The 23,270-nt window shown below is 38.9% G+C and overlaps 1 protein-coding gene across 4 annotated transcripts in view; it reads right to left on the bottom strand.

Moving 5' to 3' along the window:
• The window catches only part of Sf3b1 (splicing factor 3b subunit 1), a 40,726-nt gene extending 26,459 nt beyond the window's left edge, over positions 1-14,267 (bottom strand). For 3 of the 4 annotated variants that reach the window (XM_071618964.1, XM_027924960.2, XM_071618966.1), the window contains exon 1: positions 14,100-14,208. In XM_071618964.1, the coding sequence (XP_071475065.1) occupies positions 14,100-14,127 (28 nt within the window). In that variant the 5' untranslated portion in view covers positions 14,128-14,208. Of the gene's footprint in view, positions 1-14,099 lie in introns of all 4 variants that reach the window. The other variant, XM_027924958.2, reaches the window with a different exon arrangement.
• Between the last annotated feature and the right edge of the window lie 9,003 nt (positions 14,268-23,270).

The raw sequence follows: 23,270 nt of genomic DNA, 5'->3' as shown, positions 1-23,270 counted from the left end.
GGAGTTCAGGGCTGCTGTGGTTTGGTTATCATTTGTCCCCTGAAGATTCATCATGTTCTTAATGGAGGCTTGGTCTCCAGTGTGGCAGTGCTGAGATGGTAGAACTTTTTAAAAGGTGGGGACTAGAGGAAGGTTATTAGGGTAGCAATGCCCTAGAAATTAATTAACACTGGTCTCACAAAGTAGGTTATTTCTCCAGAGTGGGTTGTTTTAAGAGACCATGGCACCTCCCCAACTCTCTCTTGCTTGTCTTGCCACGCAATCTCTTCCTCCTAAACATAATTCATGATGCTAGGCACCATGTTGTGATATAGCCACAAGACCCTCACCAGAGGCTAAACAGATGGGTGTATTCAATCCAGAACCTTTACCTTCTAATACTGTAAGCTAAATAAACCCTCTTTACTGTGTAGAATACCCAGCCTCAGGTGCATTGTTATAGAAATAAAAAACAAAGACAACAGCCCTACATGATTTGCCTGCAATCAACAGCTCCTTAGTTTTGTGATTAAGTTTAATTAAGCTCTGGAATCAAAATGTCTCCCTTCAAATAATGGCTCTCTCTACTAATTAATAATTAACTTAATCTATGAGTATAGTTTTCTACAATATAAAAAAATTTAAGGATTAAATGAGACAATAAACATAAATGCTTAAGTACTCAATAAATGAATTAACTCTTGCTACATCTTATCCTTTTTTTTTAATGTTTCTTTTAGTTGTAGTTGCACACAATACCTTAATTTATATGTAGTGCTGAGGATCGAACCCAGGGCCTCACACATGTTAGGCGAGCACTCTACCACTGAGCCACAACTCCAGCCCCTATATTTCATCCTTTAAACACTTAAGCCATCGGTCTGATATTTAGATGATGTATATCTGAGACCAAAGGTGTAGCTCAGTGAAAGAACACTTGCCTAGCATGAGCATGGCCCTGGATTTGATCCTCAGCACCACAAAACAAAACAAAAAAAACCCTCAAAAACAAAAAACACATCTGGTGAATGAAGCATCAATTTTTCTCAACTGCTTTCCAAACTTCCCCCAATTTTTATTTATTCATTTATTTCAGTGCTGGGAATCAAAACCAGGGACTTGTAAGCAAGCTACTGTTGAGTTATACCCCTCACCCCACTCCACCATATTTCTCCATCTATTATTATTCATCAATTGTTTCTGTATGAGATAAAACAAATGTATGTGTATATGTAAATTTTGCAAAAACATTTAAAACTAAGTTACAAAGGGGATGGGGTTGTGGCTCAGTGGTAGACTGCTCGCCTTGCATGTGCGAGGTCCTGGGTTCAATCCTTAGCACTACACAAAAATAAATAAATAAAGGTACTGTGTCCAACTACAACTAAACAATAAATATCTTTTTTAAAAAACTAAGTTACAGATTTTACCCTTAAAGATTTCTGCATATATTTCCATGTTTAAGACACTGTCCTACATAACCACAACAGCATTCACTTTGATCTCCCCAAATGCCCTAGCAGCATCCAAGATTAGAGATGATTTTGTTTTATGTTTTTTGTTTTTAAATCCACAATCCAGTCAAGAACCAGGCACTAAACCAGGCAGAGTAGCACATGCCTGTAATCCCAGTTATTAAGGAGGCTGAGGCAGTAGAATCACAAGTTCAAGACCTGCCTCAGTAACTCAGTGAGATCCTATCTCAAAACAAAATAAAAGAACTGGAGATGTAGCTCAGCTGGTAGAGCACCCCCAGGTTCAATTCCCTGTCCCACAAACAAAAGAACCAGGCATTGCATTTTGTTGTCATTTTCTTTAGTCTTCTTTAAATATAAGACTAGTTTTCCATCCAGTTTTCGCCTGATCCTGTGTGATACCAGGTAACTTTAAATTACAAATTAATTTTGTTTTGATAACTTAATACATAGATGTATAAATAAATAAGTTTCTACTGCAAATTATTTTTTTTTAGTTGTAGTTGGACACAATGCCTTTATTTATTTTTATATGGTGCTAAGGATCGAACCTAGCACCTCCCAGAACCGAGCACTCTACCACTAAGCCACAACCCCAACCCCTGCCAATTATTTTTTAATATTTACTTTTTAGTTATAGATGGACACAATATCTTTATTTTATTTGTATGTTGTGCTGAGGATCAAACCCAGTGCCTCACTGCTAGGTGAACACTCTACCTCTGAGCCACAACCCCAGCCCTGCAAATTATTTTTTTAAGGCCTAACAAAGAGTCACAATTCTTGCTAACCCTTTGTCCAACTGAATTAAGCCCCCTTTGATACCAGGCACTTTTAAAAAAGCTCATTCACTAGCTGCAAGAATCAAATGATTCTTGGCATTATGTAGCTGTCCAGTCCCATTCCCCCCAGCTAAAAAAAGAAATCATCCTACAGTTCCTTAAGATGGTTGTGGTAAAGAAGAAAATGGGGGCTGGGGATGTGGCTCAAGCGGTAGCGCGCTCACCTGGCATGCGCGGGGTGCTGGGTTCGATCCTCAGCACCACATAAAATAACATAAACATGTTGCATCCACCAAAAACTGAAAAATAAATATTAAAAAATTCTCTCTCTTCTCTTTAAAAAAAAAAGAAGAAGAAGAAGAAAATGTAACAACTTTATTCAGTCCAAGGCACAGGTGGGCCACATTTCCCCTTATGAAAAGGAGCAGGAGCAGTTTTAAGGAATTCAAAGTAATGTAATAGGTTTACTGCCAAACTCAGCAGCCTCAGTTTGTTTTTTAATCAGATCTCAAAATTCTTACAGTGTGTCACATCACCATCTCCACAGGTATTACTTTTTTCCTTGTGTCTCATCTCTCAAAACCATTACAACAGGGCTGGGGCTGTAGCCCAGTAGCATGTGCCTGGCATGTGTGAGGCACAAGTCTCAGCACCACATAAAATAAATAAAGGTATTCTGTCTATCTATAACTAAAAAAAAAATTACAACAGGCAGGCAGAACTACTTCACTTGGGTAGGTGATTCCTTTTGCCCTTGTCTCTAATTTTGTTTCTGTTTAAAGTTTTTATTTATATGTAAATCAGTGGATGTGTAACCGATGTGATTCTGCAATCTGTATACGGGGTAAAAATGGGAGTTCATAACCCACTTGAATCAAAATGTGAAATATGATATATCAAGAACTATGTAATGTTTTGAACAACCAAGAATAAAAATTATTTTAAAAAAATTAAAAAATAAAAGTTTTTATTTAAGGGGGGGCGTTGGATATTGGAGGTGTGTGTCAGTGGTGGAGCATGCACTTAATATGTGCAAAGCCCTGTATTCAATTACCAACACCAAATTTGAAAAAAAAAATAAATAAATCCCCATTTGCCCCTCTACCCACTTGTACCACTTTTTTATTCCCAGAGGAACAGAAACAAAAACACTCCAACATTAGAAAAACTGGCTAAAGGATAAGTGATAATTTACTCATTTTTTTTTTCCTTTCTAGAAAATCTGAGGCCTCCACATCCACCTGCAACATGCACATACTATTTTTAACTAAATGGATTGGGGGGCTTTGTTTTTAATGACTGAAAATGCTACTTTCATCAATATTCAGGCAGAAGACATGAATGGGTTAGTCAAGCCAGCCAAACAGTCTGCATTCTCTCCTCTACAGCATTACCACCTAAATCAAAATGACTTGATACACAAATTAAAAAGGTGAGGTCCTAGACCTGACGTACATTTAGACAGAACTTTCAACCCAAGAGCCCAGTTCATTAACAAACATCCCAGGAAACTACTTTACTTGGCCCTTCAACCCCTCCATTTCCAGCCCCAGCCCACCAAATATCCAATTTAAAATATAATTTTAAGGCTGGGATATAGCTCAGAGTTTTCAGTAACTAGCCTCTCTCATTTGGATAATATATTTACTCAGAACTACCTTTATCTGCTGAATTTTACCTGTTTATTTTATGTACCTGCTAATAGCAAGTTTTCTAATTACAAAGGCTCATAAAACATTAAATAAGTGTGCAAAACCCATGTAAAGCACGATTTGTTTCCTATTAAATAAAAATTTAGTACAAAATTTCTTAGCCCAAGGTCTTCTGGAGCTAGAAAGTTGTTTGTAGTTAGTTAATTCTGAGGGGAATTCATTACTAAATTTCTACAGGCTACAAAGGTACATGTTTATATGAAATCCAGGCATTGTTTTCCTTCTCTGCTTAAAACCATGAATAAAAAATTTAAAAAAAAAAGCCTAATGAGTTTTGTAATGCATCATGAACTGCTGCACATTTATACAGACATCTTATCCACATTATTAAGATATCAGATTCCTTGAAGCTCAGCAGCTTGTTGGGCAAGTTAACAGAATAATTAAAAACTAGAAAGCTCATTAATTATTTAATTAACTATGTGCCAGAATATCAAACATGATACACTCAAATATTTATAAGCAAACAGGTTTATGTCATTACTTTCATAAATAAGGTAACCTTTTTTCTTCCCCTTTTGGTATCGTGGATGCTTAACCACTTGAACCATATTCCCAGCCCTTTTTTATGTATTTTTTTAGTTAAAGACAGGATCTCACTAAGTTGCTTTTTTTTTTTTTTTTTTTTTTAAATTAAAGACAGGGTTTCACTGAGTTGCTAACTGCCTTGCTAAGTTGCTGAGACTGGCTTTGAACTCCCAATCCTCCTGCCTGAAGTCTCCAGAGCCAGGTGAAATAAGGTAACTTTATATCTTAAGTTTCACTTTCAAGATACTAAGTAGAAGAGGTAAAGCAATGGAAGGACATTAAAATCGGAGCTATGGGTTACAAAGTTCATTAGGTTTTGCCCTGTATTTTCCTGTATATTAAAATATTTCACAATAAAAAGGTAACTTTTCACCAGGCACAGAGACATACGCCTGGTATCAGCAGTAACTTAGGAGGTCAGACTAGACAGCTTAAGCAAAACCCTGTCTCAAAATAAAAAATAAAAAGGGGACATAGCTCAACAGTAGAAGGCCCCTGGGGTTCAATCCTCAGCACAAAACAAAACAACAACAAAAAAGGTAACTTTCCCTGAGTCTGAGGCTGGCCTCAGCAATTTAGCAAGATCCTCTCAAAATAAAAAGGGCTAGGGATGTAGCTCAGTGAGTGGTAAAGCAGCCCTAGATTCAATGCCCACTACTGCTAAAGGCGGGCGGGGGGTCATTAAGAACTTCTATCCCCCATCCATGCCAGCAAAGGCTTATAAAATTCCACTTGAAACTTTATGAACATTTCTGGGATAGGAAAAAGAAAGTTGTCTTTAACTCCGTATTTTCAACGTTAACAACCAAATTATAGCTACTGGTGTTAAGTATTCCTGTAGTTTCTTAAATATGAAAATGCTAATCTCTCCCTACTTCAATTTTGACCAAAATAAAACAAATCCACTGTTCCAGCCTAAACCCATTCCCTTAGGACTCCCTGTAATCCAACACATTCATATGTGAAGACAAAAAAAGATATATATATATGGATACTCCGCTAAGTGACTGGGCAAGAGGAGAACTGGACCTCTTAGTGGCCACACATAAATAACAACTGCCAAGAGTTAGCACTTTAACCCATCTGAAACCATAAATGTGCCTATCACCATATTACTATATATATCAATACTTTTGCTACTGGGGCTGAGGATGTAGCTCGACTCAGTGGTAGAGCATGAGCTGTGCACAAAGCCTTTGCTTGATCCCCACCACTGCAAAAGGAAAAAACAAGTTTGTGCCTTTTTATTAACAAGTAGTATTTCATATATCATAGTGTTTATCTTCTAGTAGAAGTAGATTTATTTGCAATCTGAAATGATTACAAATAAGATTGCTATAAATATTCTATACCGGTATATGTGAACATGGTTTTTATCATCACTTAGATAAAATCTTAGGGAATGGTATTGCTGGGTTCTATTCTAAGTAAATGTTTAATCTTGTAAGAAACAGGCCTTTGGGAGGTTTATATACACAAGATTAAGACAAGAGCTGAAGTACTCTACATAACAAAGGAAGAATTTTGAACGATGAAATGGAGAAGAGGAAAGAGGAGAGATTAGGGAACAAGATGAAGAGAAGCTGGGACAAGTTTAGATTATAAATTCCATAGTAATAAGGTGTTAGAAAGGGCGAGGCTTAAGGGAGTAAAAATATTTAACATGGATTTCTAAACACCTGACATCATTTCTAGTCCCTGCCCCAATACTCATCTCACCTCATCTTCAGTAAAACATACTAATTGGGAGTAGAACAGGGATACATGGTAGAACTCTTAGCTAGAAATTCTGAAATCATAAAAAGGAAGCATGAATAAACACCCAGTCTGTCGCAGATTTAAAACCCCAAAACTGAAATTATGGGCAGTCCTTCAATTCCTGAGTTGTCATAGTCTAAGTGTAGTTTTTAAAAAACGACTTAAGACAAGTGAGGTGCATGGTACATTGCCTGTAATCCCAGCAGCTCTGGAGGCTGAGGCAGGAGGAGGCAGAGTTCAAAGCCAGCCCACCAGCCTCCGCAACTTCATGGGGCACTTAGCAACTCAGCAAAGTCTCCAAATAAAATATTAGAAAAAGGCTGGGGATGTGGCTCAGTACTTAAGCACCCCTGGGTTCAATCTCTGGTACCAAAAAACAAAAAAAAAAGTCAGACAACAGATCAAAGTAACAGTTAAGAACATGAGATTATGAGATTTTTATTCACCAAAGAACCTGCAAGAGACATGCCAAAGGCTTGAAGTAAACTGTCAAGAATAAGGTCTTTCTTCTAGTTGGCATGGTGGTGCACCTCTGTAATCACAGTAACTATGGACACTAAGGAAAGAGGATTGCAAGTTAGAGGCCAGCCTAGGCAACTTAGAAAGACCCTGTCTCAAAAAGGGGGGGGGGGGGGGCATCGGGAGCCAGACACAGTGGCACATGTCTATAATCCCAGCAGAAGGATCGGAAGTTCAAAGCCAGCCTTAGCAACTTAGGAAGACCCTGTCTCAAAATAAAATAAAAATTAAAAAATAAGGTTGGGGATATGGCTCATTAAGCTCTCTGGGTTAAATCCCTGGTACCAAAAAAAAAAAAAGGCCCAGTTTGTAGCTCAAGAGGCTGAGCACCCTTGGGTTCAATCCCTAGTACCAAAAAAGTAAATAAATAAAAGAATAAGGTCTTTCTTAAACTGCTACTCTGATTTTAAGATATGAATATCACTGGGCATCATTCAAAACTATTTCAGGTAGCAGATAAGCTGTTAGAAAACTGTGAGAGTACGTTTATTGCCATTTAAATTACAGTAGGAGAGAAACCAGAATATGCAACCCCTTTGTTAGATTTCCTTCCCAAGGCTAGTACAAAATAAACCTGAAGTGTGATTTGAAAACTGTACTCATTCCTAAAAAAGATAATTTTCTTGGTGTTTCCCTTGTTTTGTAGGCCCCTGACATCTTTTTTTTTTTTGACACAATATTTTATTTATTTTTTATATTGTGTTGAGGATCGAAACCAGCACGCAAGCACTCCACCACCGAGACACAACCCGAACCCGTGTACGGCCCCTGACATCTTCACTGCAATAGTACTGAGCGAAATCTAGATGTTTTTATTGCTGTCTTTCCCCTTTCTCTCCCGACTATAGCAAAACATGGGACAAAGGTGTTGCAACAAATCAACTGCAAGGGGGAAATAAAAGGATGGGTGAGTAACCTATGGATTGAAAAGATTTAATAACAGATATATGAATCACAATCTACAGGCTTTATTGTTTTCATATTTTTCTGATTTGAACAGAAAAAAAAGTTTATAAGACAATGGGCAAAACTGAACACTAACTGGTTATTTTGTTATATTAATTTGAGATATAATAATGGCATTAATTTTTTAAATTTTCACATTTTAGAAATACATACTGAGATATTCACAGATGAAATGATATCTACGATCTGCTTTAAAATAATGGGCGGAATGCAACTCGAAATCTCACTATTATGTGTAATTACAATGCATCAATAATAATATATTAAAAACTAAAATTATATTGTATTTTAAAAACAGGTGAAAAGGACTAGTGGATGTATTAAACAAAATTGGCCCTAAATCTAAAATTCTGGTGAGAACCTGGGAGTTAATTTCATCATTCTCTGTACTTTTTCTCATATCTGAAGTTTTCAGTTTAAAAAAACTCTTTCCCGGGGGAATATGTGGGAGGCCAACTTTACGGGTGACTGAGTTACACTCCCCAGCTGGGTACTGAGGCGCTCAGTCACAGAAATGGGTGTGTCTTGCTACAGCCCCATGGGTGAAGCTATGCTCACCTGTTCCTTTGTAATATAACCCCTTGCCCTGTTTAGGATAGAATCTTCCAAGGAAGTGCCTTGTGTGTGCCCCCTCCTCTTACTGTGCCCTTGGGTGTGGCCTACCCAGGTGTCAGTCAACCTGCTGACAGTGAACATCATGAAGATAGACTCAGCCCCTGAAACCTGACCCCTTGCCTCATTTAAATAGCTTCTCCTCAATAAAAGGGGTCAGCGCTGCTCTGGCTCTCTCTTTCTGTGGACCCTTAAGGTCAGAGGAGCCGAGACAGCAACCCCAAAGAAAAAGGTAAAAAACAAAAAAAAACTCTTTCCCCCCCTTTTCTTTAGCATGACTTTCTTAAGTTCACCTCTTCCTTTCTTGGTTTTCTCCTGCATTATCCTGAAACCAAGGCCTCTGACCCCATGCCACAAAAAATAAAAACTTATATTCTCTTGAAATGGAATCCTCTATTAAACATAAATAGAATTTTTTAGCTTTTATATAATATCCTAAATCTTAAATGTTCTAACTTCTCTGAATCTCCCCCCCCCCGGCTTTTTGGAGGGGGCTTCTGCTTCTGACATACTTTCAACTATCAAAAAATAAATACTCTGCTAGAAGGTACAGAAGACAGATGTTAATTAACAGCATTAATATGTTTATGGATAATCTAGGGGACTAGCATATTTGACTTCTCAATTCATTCAAAAATAGAATAGGCTGAGAGTATAGATAAGAAGTACAGAAACTGCCTAGCATGCAAAGGCCCTGGATTCAATCCCCAAAACCACATTAAAAAACAGTAGATTTCCCTTTCTCAAAATAATGATAATAAAATTACAAAAACTTTGCTGATATAAACATCTAATATTTTATCTGGGAATTATTTGACATCAAAGATATAACCGAAAACCCGCTGTTTGTATTTTAAAACTAGGACCTGGTGTGGAGCTACAACTCAGTTGGTAGAGTGCTTGCCTCACATGCACAAGGCCCTAAGAAGGACAGAAGGACGGAAGGAAGGATGGAAGGGAAGAAGAAAGGAAGGGAAAGAAAGGAAAAATAAAAACTAAGACCTAAAGATCTAAGCTCTAAGAATTAAACTAAAATAAAAAACTTATTGAGGCTGGAGTTGTGGCTCAGTGGTAGAGCCTCACCTCTATGTGAGACCCTGGGTTCAATCCTCAGCACCACATAAAAATAAACAAAATAAAGATATTGTGCCCATGTATAACTTAAAAAATATTTTAAAAAAAACTTATGCCACTGATATAACTGTTAACTGCTTCCCAACAATTCTGGTTTCCCCTCCTGTGCCTTTTCTTCTATATCTCACATATGTCCCAGCTTATAGCATTTCTTCCTCCTTGATGCTTCTTCATTCCTTGTTTTCAATTTGGACAGTTATTCATTCATTCCTTCTATCATCTTGCAGTACTAGGAATTAAACCCACAGGCACTCTGCCACATAGCTATACCCCCAACTCTTTTAATTTTGAGACAGGGTGTCCCCTAAATTGTCCAGACCAGCCTTGAACTTGTGATCATCCTCTCTCAGATTCCCAAGTATCTGTTTTTTCGGGTCACCGTACCTACCTACCAAGCAGGATTATTTTTGATGCACTATTTGCTGTTTATTACATGTTATAAGACAGCTCTCAGACGTTAAATTCACTGACCCCTTTTTGAGTGTCCCTCCATAAGTGAAATCTATTTTTATCTAGCCAGAAACAAGTGGTGACCAAGTATTTCCCAAACATAAGACTTTTGGGGAGGAGATAAGAATGGGAATTGAACCCAGAGGCACTCTAGCATTGAACCCTGGCCTTTCTAATTTTTATTGTTAGACAGGGTCTTGCTAAATTGCCCAGCTTCTGGAGTTGCTGGGATTACAGGTGTGTGCCACCACATTCAGCTTCAAATGAGATTTTTAAAAGACATCCCCCCCACAAAAAAAAAAAAAAAACAGGAAATGTATTCTGCAACCCAATTCTCAGGCTTTTCATTAAACAAAATCCAAATAAGACAACTAACTATAGTGTAAATTATTTTACTCAACACTATAGAAAATACTGGAAAATCGATTCTTAAACAATTAGTTCTACAGGAAGAAAAAAGTCTTTCTAAACCTGTAAGCAAATTTTACTTTCTCCTTTTTATTTTTACTAGCAATATTCACACCAAAAATCTGTAACCAAGACAACAACTAAATAAAGGAAAACAAAAAATCACAGCAAGATTCAGAATAATAAAACTACTTATTCCAGTCATTCCTCAAGCAAAGAATTAAGGAAGAAACTTTTTCAGCTTTGTGGTAACCCAAATTTTCCAATTCAAGGAATTAATGGTAAAACAAGCCAATATATGGAATTTTTTGCTAAACCATCTTTCCCCTTCCAAAACAGAGCAGTGAGTGGTTTTCTTTGTATATAAAATCAGCTCAAATACTGCTAGATGCACATAAATTTATTTTTTTGGTAATGCTGGGACTTGATCCCAGCACCATATGCATGCTAGGTAAACCACTCTATCACAGCTACACACCCAACCCAATTGTACACACTCAACACAAGTTAACATGCAGAAAAGGCCCAAAACATTTGATTTGAATAAGTCTAGCTCTTTTTATCTTTCAACACTGTAAAGTATAAACCTCCCTGACCAGGGTAAAAATTAATCAAGTTGATTAAAGAGGATGTGAAGGCTGATCCTAATAGAAATATTTGTAAAGGCTATGACAAGCTGGTTGCGGTGACAAAACACCTGTATCCCAGCTACTCAGAAGACTGAGGCAGGAGGATCGCAAATACAAGGCCAGCCTCAGCAAATTAGAGAGACCCTGTCTCAAAATAAAAATAAAAAGGGTTGGGAATGTGGTTCAGTGCTTAAGCACCCCTAGGTTCAATCCCAGGAACTTAAAAAAAAGGCTGTGACAGTAAGGAGGGAAAAAAAAAAAGTTTCTGCATGGCTCAATGATGGGAATAGCCTATGAAAAAAAACATGCAGTAAAGTACTATTGTTGTACTATTTCAGTCTGAAAGCAGTATTTACTGACCTCCCAAGATGCAAGCACAAACAACTGATGCAGCCATTACTTTAAAAACATACTAGCTGAGGACATACACCTGTAATCCCAGAGACTCCAGAGGCTGAGACAAGAGGAACAAGAATTCAAAGCCATCCTCAGCAACCGTGAGGCACTAAGCAACTCAGTGAGACCCTGTCTCTAAATAAAATACAAAATAAGGCTGGGGTGTGGCATAGTGGTTGAGTATCCCAAATTCAATTCCCATTACCTGCCCCCCTCCCCACCAAAAAAATACATACTAGAAGGTACAACAAAAGAAACGTCTTCACCAGCAACATTATTTAGGATGAAAAGATCAGATAATCTTTTTTTACTTAAAAAAGCAACATGATGAACTCCGAAGTAAAAATTAAGTATTATACAATTTTAAAAGTCGCTCTAGTGAGGTTCAAATCCAAGTCCTCCTCTCAAATAATCCAACAGCCTAAGAACGGTTGTTGCTCTGCCTTCCTTTAATCCATCCTTCACCCCACAACTGGTGACTTTCTGGAGCAAACTGTTACATGGGAGAAGGAAAAGGGAATTTCATTTTCTAGTTATTGGAAAGCCAAAACCAAACCTTGCAGTGTTCAAAACCTACAAAAAATTGATGCTAACTCAACATTTCTCCCTTTCAGTTCAGGAGTTTCCCAGTACATAAATAAGTCTGGTTCTCATCTATCCAAGCCAAAGAGAAGTAGCAAAGCCTACCAAAGATAAATTTAAATGCCCTCTTTAGGGCTGTGGATGTAGCTCAGTGGTAGAGTGCCAGTAGGTTCAATCCTCAGTACAGCCTTTAAATAAAAAAGTTTATTAACTATTTGTGCATGTATCAAGCCCTGAGGATATCAGGGCATAATTCCCATATGCAATAATCTCGAAATAGAAGGAAAAAAATTAACAGACTGCTAAGTAAACATAATAAACATTTATACTAAGACCTACAGTAGCACAACCTTTAAAAAAGAAAGCAAGAAATTAATTCTACTCAAAGTTATCGAAGTGACTTAATAAAAATAGACTTCTCAAGGAAAATGCCAAGACAAAAGGAGCAAGAAGCCATGTAAATATGATATGTACTTGTAAAAACGTATCACTCTGATCTATCTATCCCACAGTAATGAACAATAAATATCTTGCTTGCAAACAGTAATCAGATACTAAAACCAAATCTTCCAATATCTTCTTTTGCACACTTAATTCACACTAATAATCCCAAATAAAATGGCAATTTTGGCCAAAAAATGCAATTCACCAAGGCTTTTAGCTGGTTTCTAAAATGTAGGGAAACTGGTAACTCCTGATTTTCCTGACCAAGGGTATGTTGTAGTTAAGAAACCAATAAACAAGTAATCAAAGCTACAAAGTGCCCTCATAGGAATAATCTACCCCAGAATAAACAAAAATAGCAACATCCTCCTATTTTCTAATCAGTTTGCAAAAGATACATTAAAACGGTCCTTAAGACAAATGAATAAGGCTTAAGAACACTTGTAGGTTTAAAAAGTGTTGGATTTTCAGTTCCTCAGGATATCCCAACTATTCAAAGACATTCAACTTCTGGTCCTAACCAATCTTTCCAGATTCATCTACTGATTTTCTCCTTGCACCCTCTTTTCTTGCCAGAGCAGACTACCCAAGCACACCTTTCACAACTCTTTGCCTTGTTACATGATGTTCTCTCAGGCTCAGATGTTCTTCCCTAATTTAAATCTGATTGATCCTTTTAGACCAGGGACACATCACCACCTTTGTGAAATAACTGAGCATAAATTAATCACTCCGTTACACAAAACATGTTGCTTTGACTTCTATTTATGCACTTATTTGGCCTCATAAAATAATTACGATATATACGCGTCTATTTCCCCCACCAGAATGAAATTTTGATAGCTTTAGTCTGTTACACTCATAGACTAATACCACACACCTAGGAAGGACTGTAAAATAAATGTCTCTTTCTCGTTAGCTTTGTGTTCAGTGCAAATCTTGAATTTTGAGTCAGAAATCAAAAAAATGTTGTTCCAACTTCCCTTGCCCCATTTCCTGGCTTATTTGAATACTCCCTCATGGACAACATTTTCCTTATTTTGTATACCACAGAACGATCAACTATCTTGAAAGCTTCGGTCATTAACAAAAGTACTATGCCTTTCCCTCTTCTGCCTGCACCTACAACAGTCACGCAAAGGAAAACACAAATATTACACTAGAAGTGATTAAGGGAGGAAACTATCAGATTTTACGTCCAAATCATTTCGTGCAAGAAAAATAATCACGTAACCCGGATGCCTGAAGACACTCATTACCCGGGTTAGGAGTAACGGGCCTCGTTTTAACCAAACTCGATTTAGTGCAGCCGGAAAAGCGGCTGTCGTGTTTCAGTGCTTTTCTGGCTCTCAGATGCACAAACTATGCCCACGACAGTGCCGAGAGGCGGAAGAGACTTTCCTCCCACGCCCGTTTCCCCGAACCCTTGCCTTGGAATCCTCCTCAGCAAGCCGCCCAAACGAGGCCCTCTGGCCAGAAAAGAGAAGCAACTGTGAAGCAGCAGCATCCAAACACGGAACAAAGCGCCTGCCGGGGGTGTAAGAGTAAGGACGCCATTACGCGGGGCAGTGGCCTGCACCGCTGACGCCAAAGAGTCGGCCCCGACTCCGAAGCGCGGGACCAGCCCCTACTAACTGAACTACAGGAAGAAGCAGAAGCCTAGGAAGACAGGGTCTTAGCACGTTGTCAGCGAAAAAGGCCTGTAAGTAGGGAAAGACCGCTTACCTTCGTGAGTCTTGGCGATCTTCGCCATTTTGTCCACTCGAACACACAGACGGAACTGGCGCTCCCAAGAACTTCCGCTCGTCGCCGCCGCCACGGAGAAAAATAGCGGGCGACTGCTCCCTGCGCATGCGCCAAGCGGGAACGCGCTCCGTCGGGTGACACGTGATAGAGCAGCCACCTAGATGGAACCGCGAAGTGCATTGTGGGTGTGGGAGGAGCCAGGGTTCGGTTGGGTGGCGGCTTTGGTTAAGACCCTAGAAAAGCACAGGGTAGGCTATAGAGGCTGTAAGTAAATAGCTTTGTTTGTCCAGGAGAAACCGGGGCGAGAAAGACTGGACGCTGTGGAAACACTATAATTTCAGGATTGGAAGAGACCACAGACCATCTATCCCCTTTCTCCACATTCCCTGGAAAGCGTCTTGGGGCTGAAAAAAATGAATTCTTTAGCGCGTCTTAGGTGTTGGAGTGCTCAGGGATGAGACAGTAAACGCAGTCTCATCCTCCGCGCTGTAATTCAGATTCATTTTTCTTTCAATGATTTTCATTTGGGTAGGCGTTTTGTTTACATTTTGTTGTAAACAAATATTGTTTGTGTTTGTCCCAAACATTGTTGAACATCACCAGTAGCCCATTAAGATAGGTAAGTTAGCCGGGCGCGGTAGCACATGCCGGTAGTCCTAGCAATTCCGGGAGGCAGGAGGATCGGGAGTTCGAGGGCAGCCTCAGCAACTTACCCCTGTGTCAAATAAAAAGACATTTATTTAGAAAATTAAAAGGGCCGGTATGTAGCTCGGATTGCCCCCGGGTTCAACTCTCTAGCTTCACACACACACACACACACACACACACACACCCACCCATCTTCACAGGTGAAAGGATTGTCACAGGATTGTCTGCAGTACTAAGTTTTCCAGAGGTCTCCTGTACTAAGGAGACATCAGATTCTACCTACCCCAGGCTTGAAATAAATTTCATCTGCCTTTTAGTTATGTCTCAAATTCCAAAACTAGAGTTTTATTTCACCCAGCCTTACCATACAGTGCTGGGTTGTTCTCCAGGAAGAGAGAGGCACCTAGCCATCTATCAAAACCTGTCCTGGAATATAGGACCCCCTACCCACAGACAACAGAATATTTTTTTGCTAAGTCAAGATTCCTTCTTTTGGAAATTTGAACTGGAAGTATGCTATTGAATCAAAAGAATCAGAAGAAAATATTGCTTTAATAACATTACACAGAATGAAAATCCCAAACTTCTGCCCTAGACCCCACAGCTACCTTGAATCCTGAACTACCTTCAGCTACAAGCTTCTTAAGGCTAATCCTTTAAATAATAACTACTTTTCTTGAACTCACCTCTGAGTGGGTTTCTGTTTCTTTCAACTAAACTAGGCCCAATTAGAAAAAAACAGCAATAAGTTAAAATATTAGTGCTAATTCATTTACTAGCTACTTTTTCTACTTAAAAGTCAGCTGAGAGCTGACTTTGATTCATAATGAAGAAATGTCTAGATTCTGAGAAGGTGTCCCAGAAGTATTAGATGCACAAAATTCTATGATGATCTTATGATATGTCAATCTACCTAGGCTATTGTCCCCAGTTATTCAAATAAATACCAACCTGGGTGTTGTTATGAAAGCTTTGTTAATGCAATTAAAGTCCATAATAATTGACTTTAAGGGAAATTGTCCTGGATAATATGAGAAGGTCTGATTCAATCAATTGAAAATTGAAAGGCCTTTGAGCAGAACTGAGACTTCCTTCATGAAGAAATTCTACCTGTGGACAGCAGCTTCAACCTGTGCCTGAGTTCTAGCCTGCCCTCACTGAAAGCCTTGCCCTACAGATTTTAGATTTGACTAGCCAGTGACCACAACTGCAAAAGCCAATTCCTTGCAATAAATATCTTTATGTGTATCTACTATGCTCAGATGCAAATGCCAAAGGTTAATTTCACTACTCATTCAAAAAATATATATTGACGACCTGTCATATGTCAGAAATTATTTTAGGTGTTGAGAACACAGTGTTATACAACACAGTATCCTCCTGTAGTTTATATTCTTTCAAGGGCAGATTAAAAATAAAAGTGTGTGTGTGTGTGTGTGTGTGTGTGTGTGTTACTTCAGGTACTGTAAAGTGCTATGAAGAAAAATAAAAGATAATAAGGTGAGTATGAACAGAAAAGGTGAGATATCTGAGATGAGATTTGAGCAGATACATACCTGGATGAAGTTAAGGAATGAGGACTTGTGGGAAGAGTATTCCAGACAGAGCAAGTATGGATTCTCCAAGGTGGGAATGTTCTAAGAAGAAGATTGGTATGTCTAGAGTGGTGTCAGCTGGTAAGAGTGGCAAGAAATGAGACCAGAGAAATAAGCAAGGCAAAATCATCCAGGATCTTGGAAAGGCTTTATATCTTATTCAGGTGTAAGAGAAACCCACTAGAGGGTTTTAAGCAGAAAAGAAATGTGATCTAATTTGTGTTTTTTTAATGTCCATTTTGGTGCTAAATAGAGAATATATTGTGGGTTATCCTCTGTGTGTCTAACAGGCACTCAGGGAAATTTGAATTAGGCCTGTGTAAGGAGACAAAAGCAGATGACTTTTTTAAAAAAATGCATATTGGGCTGGGGTTATGGCTCAGTGGTAGAGTGCTCGCCTCGCAAGTGAGAGACCCTGGGTTTGATCCTCAGCACCACATAAAAAAATAAATAAACAAAATAAAGACATTGTGTCCATGTATAACTAAAAAATATTTTTTAAAAAATGCATATTGCCTCAGGTATGACTTTTACAAATTTTCAATCTAGCCCTAACCCTCTCTTGAACTATCCTGCTCATAAGGTCTTTCAATTGATTGAATCAGACCTTCTCAGATTATCCAGGACAATCTCTCTTAGAGTCAATTATTATGGACTTTAATTGCAATAACAAAGCCTTCATAACAACACCCAGGGTTGGTATTTATTTGAATAACTGGGGACAATAGCCTAGCTAGAGTGACACATCAACTGTCTACCCTTGTTTCATAAATATTTCATATCTCAAATTCAGTGTGCCCAAATCTAAGCCAGATTCTCTTCTAACAGAGATCTCAGTGAGAAAAGGCATCATTCCCTAAGCCTCTTGGATAGAATCTGTTCCATCTTTTCACTTACCGCCCTTTCCTCTAAAATTACAAGTTACCAATATCCCTTCTTCATATCTCTTAAATCCATGACCATGCTTTCATTTCTCCTAAATTATCTTAGTTCAAGCTGTTACTAATTCCTAGTTCATGACAGTACCATTTTCTCTGCTCTATACCTCACTGCTGCTACTCCATACCTCCATTCCAGTCATCTCTGGTGCTTTTATCTGCTCTTGATAAAAGCTAAATATGTTCATGTCTTGACTTGGATTAAAATCCTTCAGTAATCTTACTTGATACCATTGAATACCCCAATACCTGCTATTCCTTGTGCATGGAATGCTCTTTTCTTCTTAAATTGGTTAATGCCTTTCTGGTCCACAGAGTGAAACCTAAGTGCTAATTCTTCAGGAAGTCTCAGATGCCTTTCTCTGAACTACATAACACAGTGGGTATATAACTTCATCATAGCCATTATCACATTGTACTAAAACCTTTGACTTATCTATCCATCATCTTAATTATAAAGCCTATTGAATTTTTTATTTTTGTTTTGTTTTGTTTGTGGTCCTGGGGATTGAATCCAGGGAGTAACACATGCTAGGCAAATGCTCTACTACTGTGCTATATCCCTATCCCTTCATTTTACTTTAGAATGCTTAGGGCAGGGATCTTTACTATTCAACTTTGTAGCCATAGTGCTGAGCCCACCTTGCCCAGAACCTAGCAACACCACATTGCTGAATCAAAGTATCAGATAATGAATACTGAAGGAAAAAATCTTCCAAGTTTTCCTGCTAGTGCTTCTACTAGCTGATACATAAACCTATCACATTTTTGTTACTGGATTCTCAATGATAGAGGTATTGTCCAAGAGCAGGAACATTGTTACCAGTGATTATTGTAATTATCAATAAATAAACTAAGAAACTGGTAGAAGGTAGGGTAACATAGGATGTCAGAACCAGAGAAGAAGTAGGATTTCTGAAAGAGGTTCAGAAATGTTGGGTAGCTTCGAATGCTTGAATTATTAATGACAAGTGTTCTGTTATAGGCAGCATTGACCTACATAAATTGGTGATAATAACAATAGCAACAGTACAAAGCCAGCAGTTCCTAATGCCACCCAGAATCCAAGAAGACCTAATAGACATATTGCTTTCCTCTTAGTGGGAAGTATGAAATGCAAAATTTGTCCTTTATTTTTGAGGGATTGTCCAGGTACTAGTACCAGGCTATTGTAGCCCTAAAACAGTGGTTCTCAACTAGGGGATGATTTTTTTTCTCACATACTTCACTATGTCCAGAGATGATTGTGATTGTCCCAACTCTTTTTTTTTGTTAGAGTCTTATTTATTGTTCTTACCAGCATCTCCTCTACTCCCTTTCACCTAACTCCTCATCCTCTAACAATAGTCTGCTGTTTGCTCACCAGGAAATCTCACCCTAGGAATGAGATACAATTATAGATAGAGTTAGTTAGTTAGATAGTTAGTTAGTTTATTTTGTGCTATGCATCTGAAACACCACCAAAAAGTCTGTAACTACATTGTAATTATTTCCATGAAAGTCCTTCTCCTTTAACTGGACTGTGATATCTAAAGCTGTTACAAAGAAAAGGATAACATTTAGAGAACAGGAATCCTATGATGCACAGGAAAGCTCCTTACAAGAATTATCTGTGGTGGTACACACCTGTAATCCCAGCAGCTTGGGAGGCTGAGGCAGGAGGAAGAGGCTGAGTTAAAAGCCAGCCTCAGCAACTTAGCAAGGCCCTAACCAACTCAGTGAGACTCTGTCTCTAAATAAAATACAAAAAGGGCTGGGGGTACTGGTGATGTAGCTCAATGGTAGAGCATTTGTCCCGCATGCACAAGTTCAATCCCCAGCACTGCAAAATTAATTAATTAATTGTTTAATATTTTTTTTAGTTTTAGATGGACACAATATCTTTATTTTACATTTATGTGGTGCTGAGGATCGAACCCAGTGCCTCATGCATGCTAGGCAAGTGCTCTACCACTGAGCTACAACCTCAGCCCCTTAATAAAATTTTTAAAAAATTAAAATTAAAAAAAAAGACTGGGAATGTGGCTCAGTGGTTAAGTGCCCCTGGGTTCAATCTCCAGTACCAAAAAAGACAAAAAGAGAAAACTTACACTCAAAAATGTCACTAATGGAACAAGTCCTTACTTTTTGTTTGTTTTGTATTATTGGGGAAAAAAGTCCATGGTTTCAGGCATGCTAGACAAGCACTCTACCACTGAGCCAAGTGTTCAGCCCCAGACTATTAATTTTCACTGTGTTTACCAACCACCCTCTTTTACACCTACCTAACCTTTAGTGATCATTCACTCCCAGCCTTTCATAGTCTTCCTCTAGTATCTAAATAGAAACTATTAGTGTTTCACTTACTATTGCCAGTTAGATGGCAAGTGGTCTAGATCCAAAAGTCACATTTTAGAAACTGCTTTCTAGATATCATGGGTAACAATGAATCACACTGTTATGTATACTTGTAATGCACCAATTTTAAAAAATGGGGAAAATAAAGAAACTGCTTTCTTGGCTGACGACTGGAACCCAATGGTAGAGGTTGGGTTTCCTATAAAGGAAGCAGTCTCTGAAATAGAAATGCAAGAAGTTTGTGGGAATACTCTAAGAGATTTTTATATTCTCATATAAACAAAGATTTGCATGTGCACTTCCTACAGGAAAAGGGAAGAGAGAGCTCTCTTTTGGCCTCATGCAATCCCCAGAGAGAGCTACATTGGAGAGCTGTCACTTACAGAACTCCTGGCAACTCCAGTTATGAGGGAGAGAGGGGAGGAATCTGGTTAGCCCACCACAGCATCCACTACTGGTGTCCAAAAGTGTCTGCCATGAGATGGCAGTGATGCAGCCAGACAGAGGGTGACACTTTAACCTGAGGACACGAGACTCAAAGAAATTTGGGTTCTCTCTCTCTCTCTCTCTCTCTCTCTCTCTCTCACACACACACACACACACACACACACACACACACACAAATGAGTAAATAGTGGTGAAAAAGCTTTTCTGATAAGTGAAGGAGATATCAGTCCTGCTGTCTTGACCTTGAAGGACTTGGATAGCAAGAGCTGGCAAATACCCCTTCCTTGATTCTCAAAATTTCTTTTTTTCTTTCTTGGAATGATGATATTAATTGAAATGATTTTTTAAAAGTCTGTATTTTTTTGCTTTCCTCATGGCAATATATCAGTGGCTTTTTCTCTCTAGGAGCCGCTGAGTGTAGAAGTAGGGTTGGGGGCAAAGAGTAGAATTTGTATCTGTGTTCATGCGGAGGGGTGTGTGTGTGTGTGTGTGTGTATGTTTTCCACTAATGCAGTAATTACCAAAATTTAAGGATATTCCCTGGGAATTTATTTAAATTATAGGTTGTAGCCAGGCATGGTGGTGCAGGTGTATAATCCCAGGACTCAGGAGGCTAGGTAGGAAGATTGAAAATTGAGGCCAGCCTCAGCAACTTGAAACTTTGTCTCAAGATAAAAAGGACTGAGGATGAAGCTCAGTGGTAAAGAATCCCCAGTTCAATCTTCAGTACCAAAAAAAAAAAAAAAAAAAGTGAGTTGTAGGCCCAAACACAATACAGAGACTGATTCAGTAGGTTTGAAGTGATTTTTGAATTTATTATTTAATTATTTATTTTGGTGATACTGAGGATTGAACCCAGGGGTGCTTTACTACTAAGCTACATCCTACATCCCCAACCTTTTTTCTTTTCTTTTTCCCTTCCTTCCTTCCTTCCTTCCTCCCTCCCTCCCTCCCTCCCTCCCTCCCTTCCTTCCTTCCTTCCTTCCTTTCTTTTTTGGTACTGGGATTGAGCCCAAGGGTGCTGTACCACTGAGCCACACCCCCAGCCCTTTTTATTTTGAGACATGGTCTCCTTAAGTTGCTTAGGGCCACACTAAATTGCTGAGGGCTGGAATTTGCAATCCTCCTGCCTCAGCTTCCCAAATCACTTTGATTACAGATGTGTGAAACTATGCCTGGCTTCCTTAACCCTTTTTATTTTTATTTTGAGATAAGTCTTGCTAAATTGCCCTGACTGGCCTTGAACTTGCCATCCTCCAGAGAGCTGGTCTTGAAATGAAAATTCTTTACAAGTGGTCTTCCACCATACTTTGAGAAACATTGAATACCATAGTCTGTTTGTCTGTCTGTCTGTCTCTCTCTCTCCCCCGCCCCCCCAGGGATTAAACCACAGAGTAATATCCCCAGTCCTTTTCAATTTTTATTTTGAGACAACGTCTCACTAAATTGCTGAGACTGGCTTTGAACTTTCAATCCTCTTGCCTCAGCCTCCCAATCCACTGGGATTACAGACATGCGCCACCATGCCCTGCTATCAAAGTCTTTTTTGTTATCTATTTCCTTCTTTGTCTTTTTTTTTCTTTCTTTTTTGTTTTGGCACTACTGGGATTGAATCCAGGCATGCTCTACCACTGAGTTATATTCCCAGCCCTTCTTGTTTTTGAGATAGAGTCTCACTAAATTGCTGAAGCTGGTCTCAAACTTGCAATCCTCTTGCCCTCAGCCTCCAGAGTAGCTAGGATTCCAGGCATGCACCACTGCACCCAGCCCTTATCTCTTTCTGAGTTCTTGAAGAAGGTGTGCAGGTCTTTTATTGTTCCATGGCCAGAAGAAGAAATAAAAGTTCCTGATTATTTGATAGTACATGCAGTCTGTCCCCTCACTGAAATAGTCAGGGACTCCCATACAAACAATACTCCTTGTGATTCAGATAGTAGAACTGGGGATTTTGTTCAGAAGTAGAGTACTTATCTAGCACATGTGAGGATTCAATCCCCATTAGGGGAGTGGGGGATGGGATTAAGGTAGTGAAAATTCAGTATTCCCCCCCCCCACTCCCCCAAAAAGGGCAAATGTGCTCAGGGAACTTTAAATCATAGCCTGTTACCCATTAAAAAGTGTGATATGTGTTCTTCCCTATCCCCCACTCCCTCAAACAATCTTACTGATCTCAAAAACCAGGTATATCACTAAAGCCAGGATGCCTTCACCTTTACATCTTGAAGGATAAACTAGATAAGAATGAAACTATTGGAAGATTGCCTCAAAGGGCTAAAGACAAACTCCCCAGGTCCTAAACCTGTTACTTGTAGGATTTGTTTTCTTTCACTGTAACTTGTATGTTCTCTCAATAGTTGCAGCTGTTCAACTTTATCACAGGGCAAAATGATTATCTAGGATGTTGCATCAGTAGAAGAGATTAACATTTGGCTCCAGACTAACCAACTGACCCACCATTCCCTCAAGGTAAAAGTGCTCACACAAGGAAAAAAAAACCTTAAAAAAAACACACTACTGGATGTAGTGGCACATGTCTGTAATCCCAGTGATTTAGGGAGGCCAAGGCAGAAGGATATTGCAAGTTCAAGATCAGCCTCAGCAATTTAGTGAACAACTTAGCAAGACCCTGTCTCAAAATAAAAAGGGCGGGCTGGGGATGTGGCTCAAGCGGTAGCACGCTCGCCTGGCATGCATGCGGCCCGGGTTCGATCCTCAGCACCACATACACAAAAATGTTGTGTCCGCCAAAAACTAAAAAATAAACATTAAAAAAATTCTCTCACTCTCTTTAAAAAATAAATAAATAAATAAATAAAAAGGGCTTGGGGATGTGGCTTAGTGGTTAAGCATTCCTGGGTTTAATTTCCCATACCCACCCCCCAAAATTCCTAAAGCCAATTAATATTCCTACAACTCAAGCCCATATGTTTTAGGAGTTCAAAAGTTTTTAAACTATGGATTAGGGGGTTCTAAAAGGCACAAAGAAAAATGGTTTGAGAGAGAAAATCAGGAAAGAGAAAGCAATGGGCTACAGTAATGAGGCTGTGAGAGTGAATGACTATGTGTTTGGTGGGGGAGTTTTTGTTTTTGTTTTTAGATATTCCTGACAGTAGAGTGTACTTTGACATATTATACATACATGGAGTATAACTTATCCTAAGTAGGATCCCATTCTTGTGGTTGTA

The sequence above is a fragment of the Marmota flaviventris genome, chromosome 11, assembly GCF_047511675.1.
Source record: "Marmota flaviventris isolate mMarFla1 chromosome 11, mMarFla1.hap1, whole genome shotgun sequence".
NCBI lineage: Eukaryota > Metazoa > Chordata > Mammalia > Rodentia > Sciuridae > Marmota > Marmota flaviventris.
This window is presented reverse-complemented; position numbering and strand designations above follow the sequence as displayed.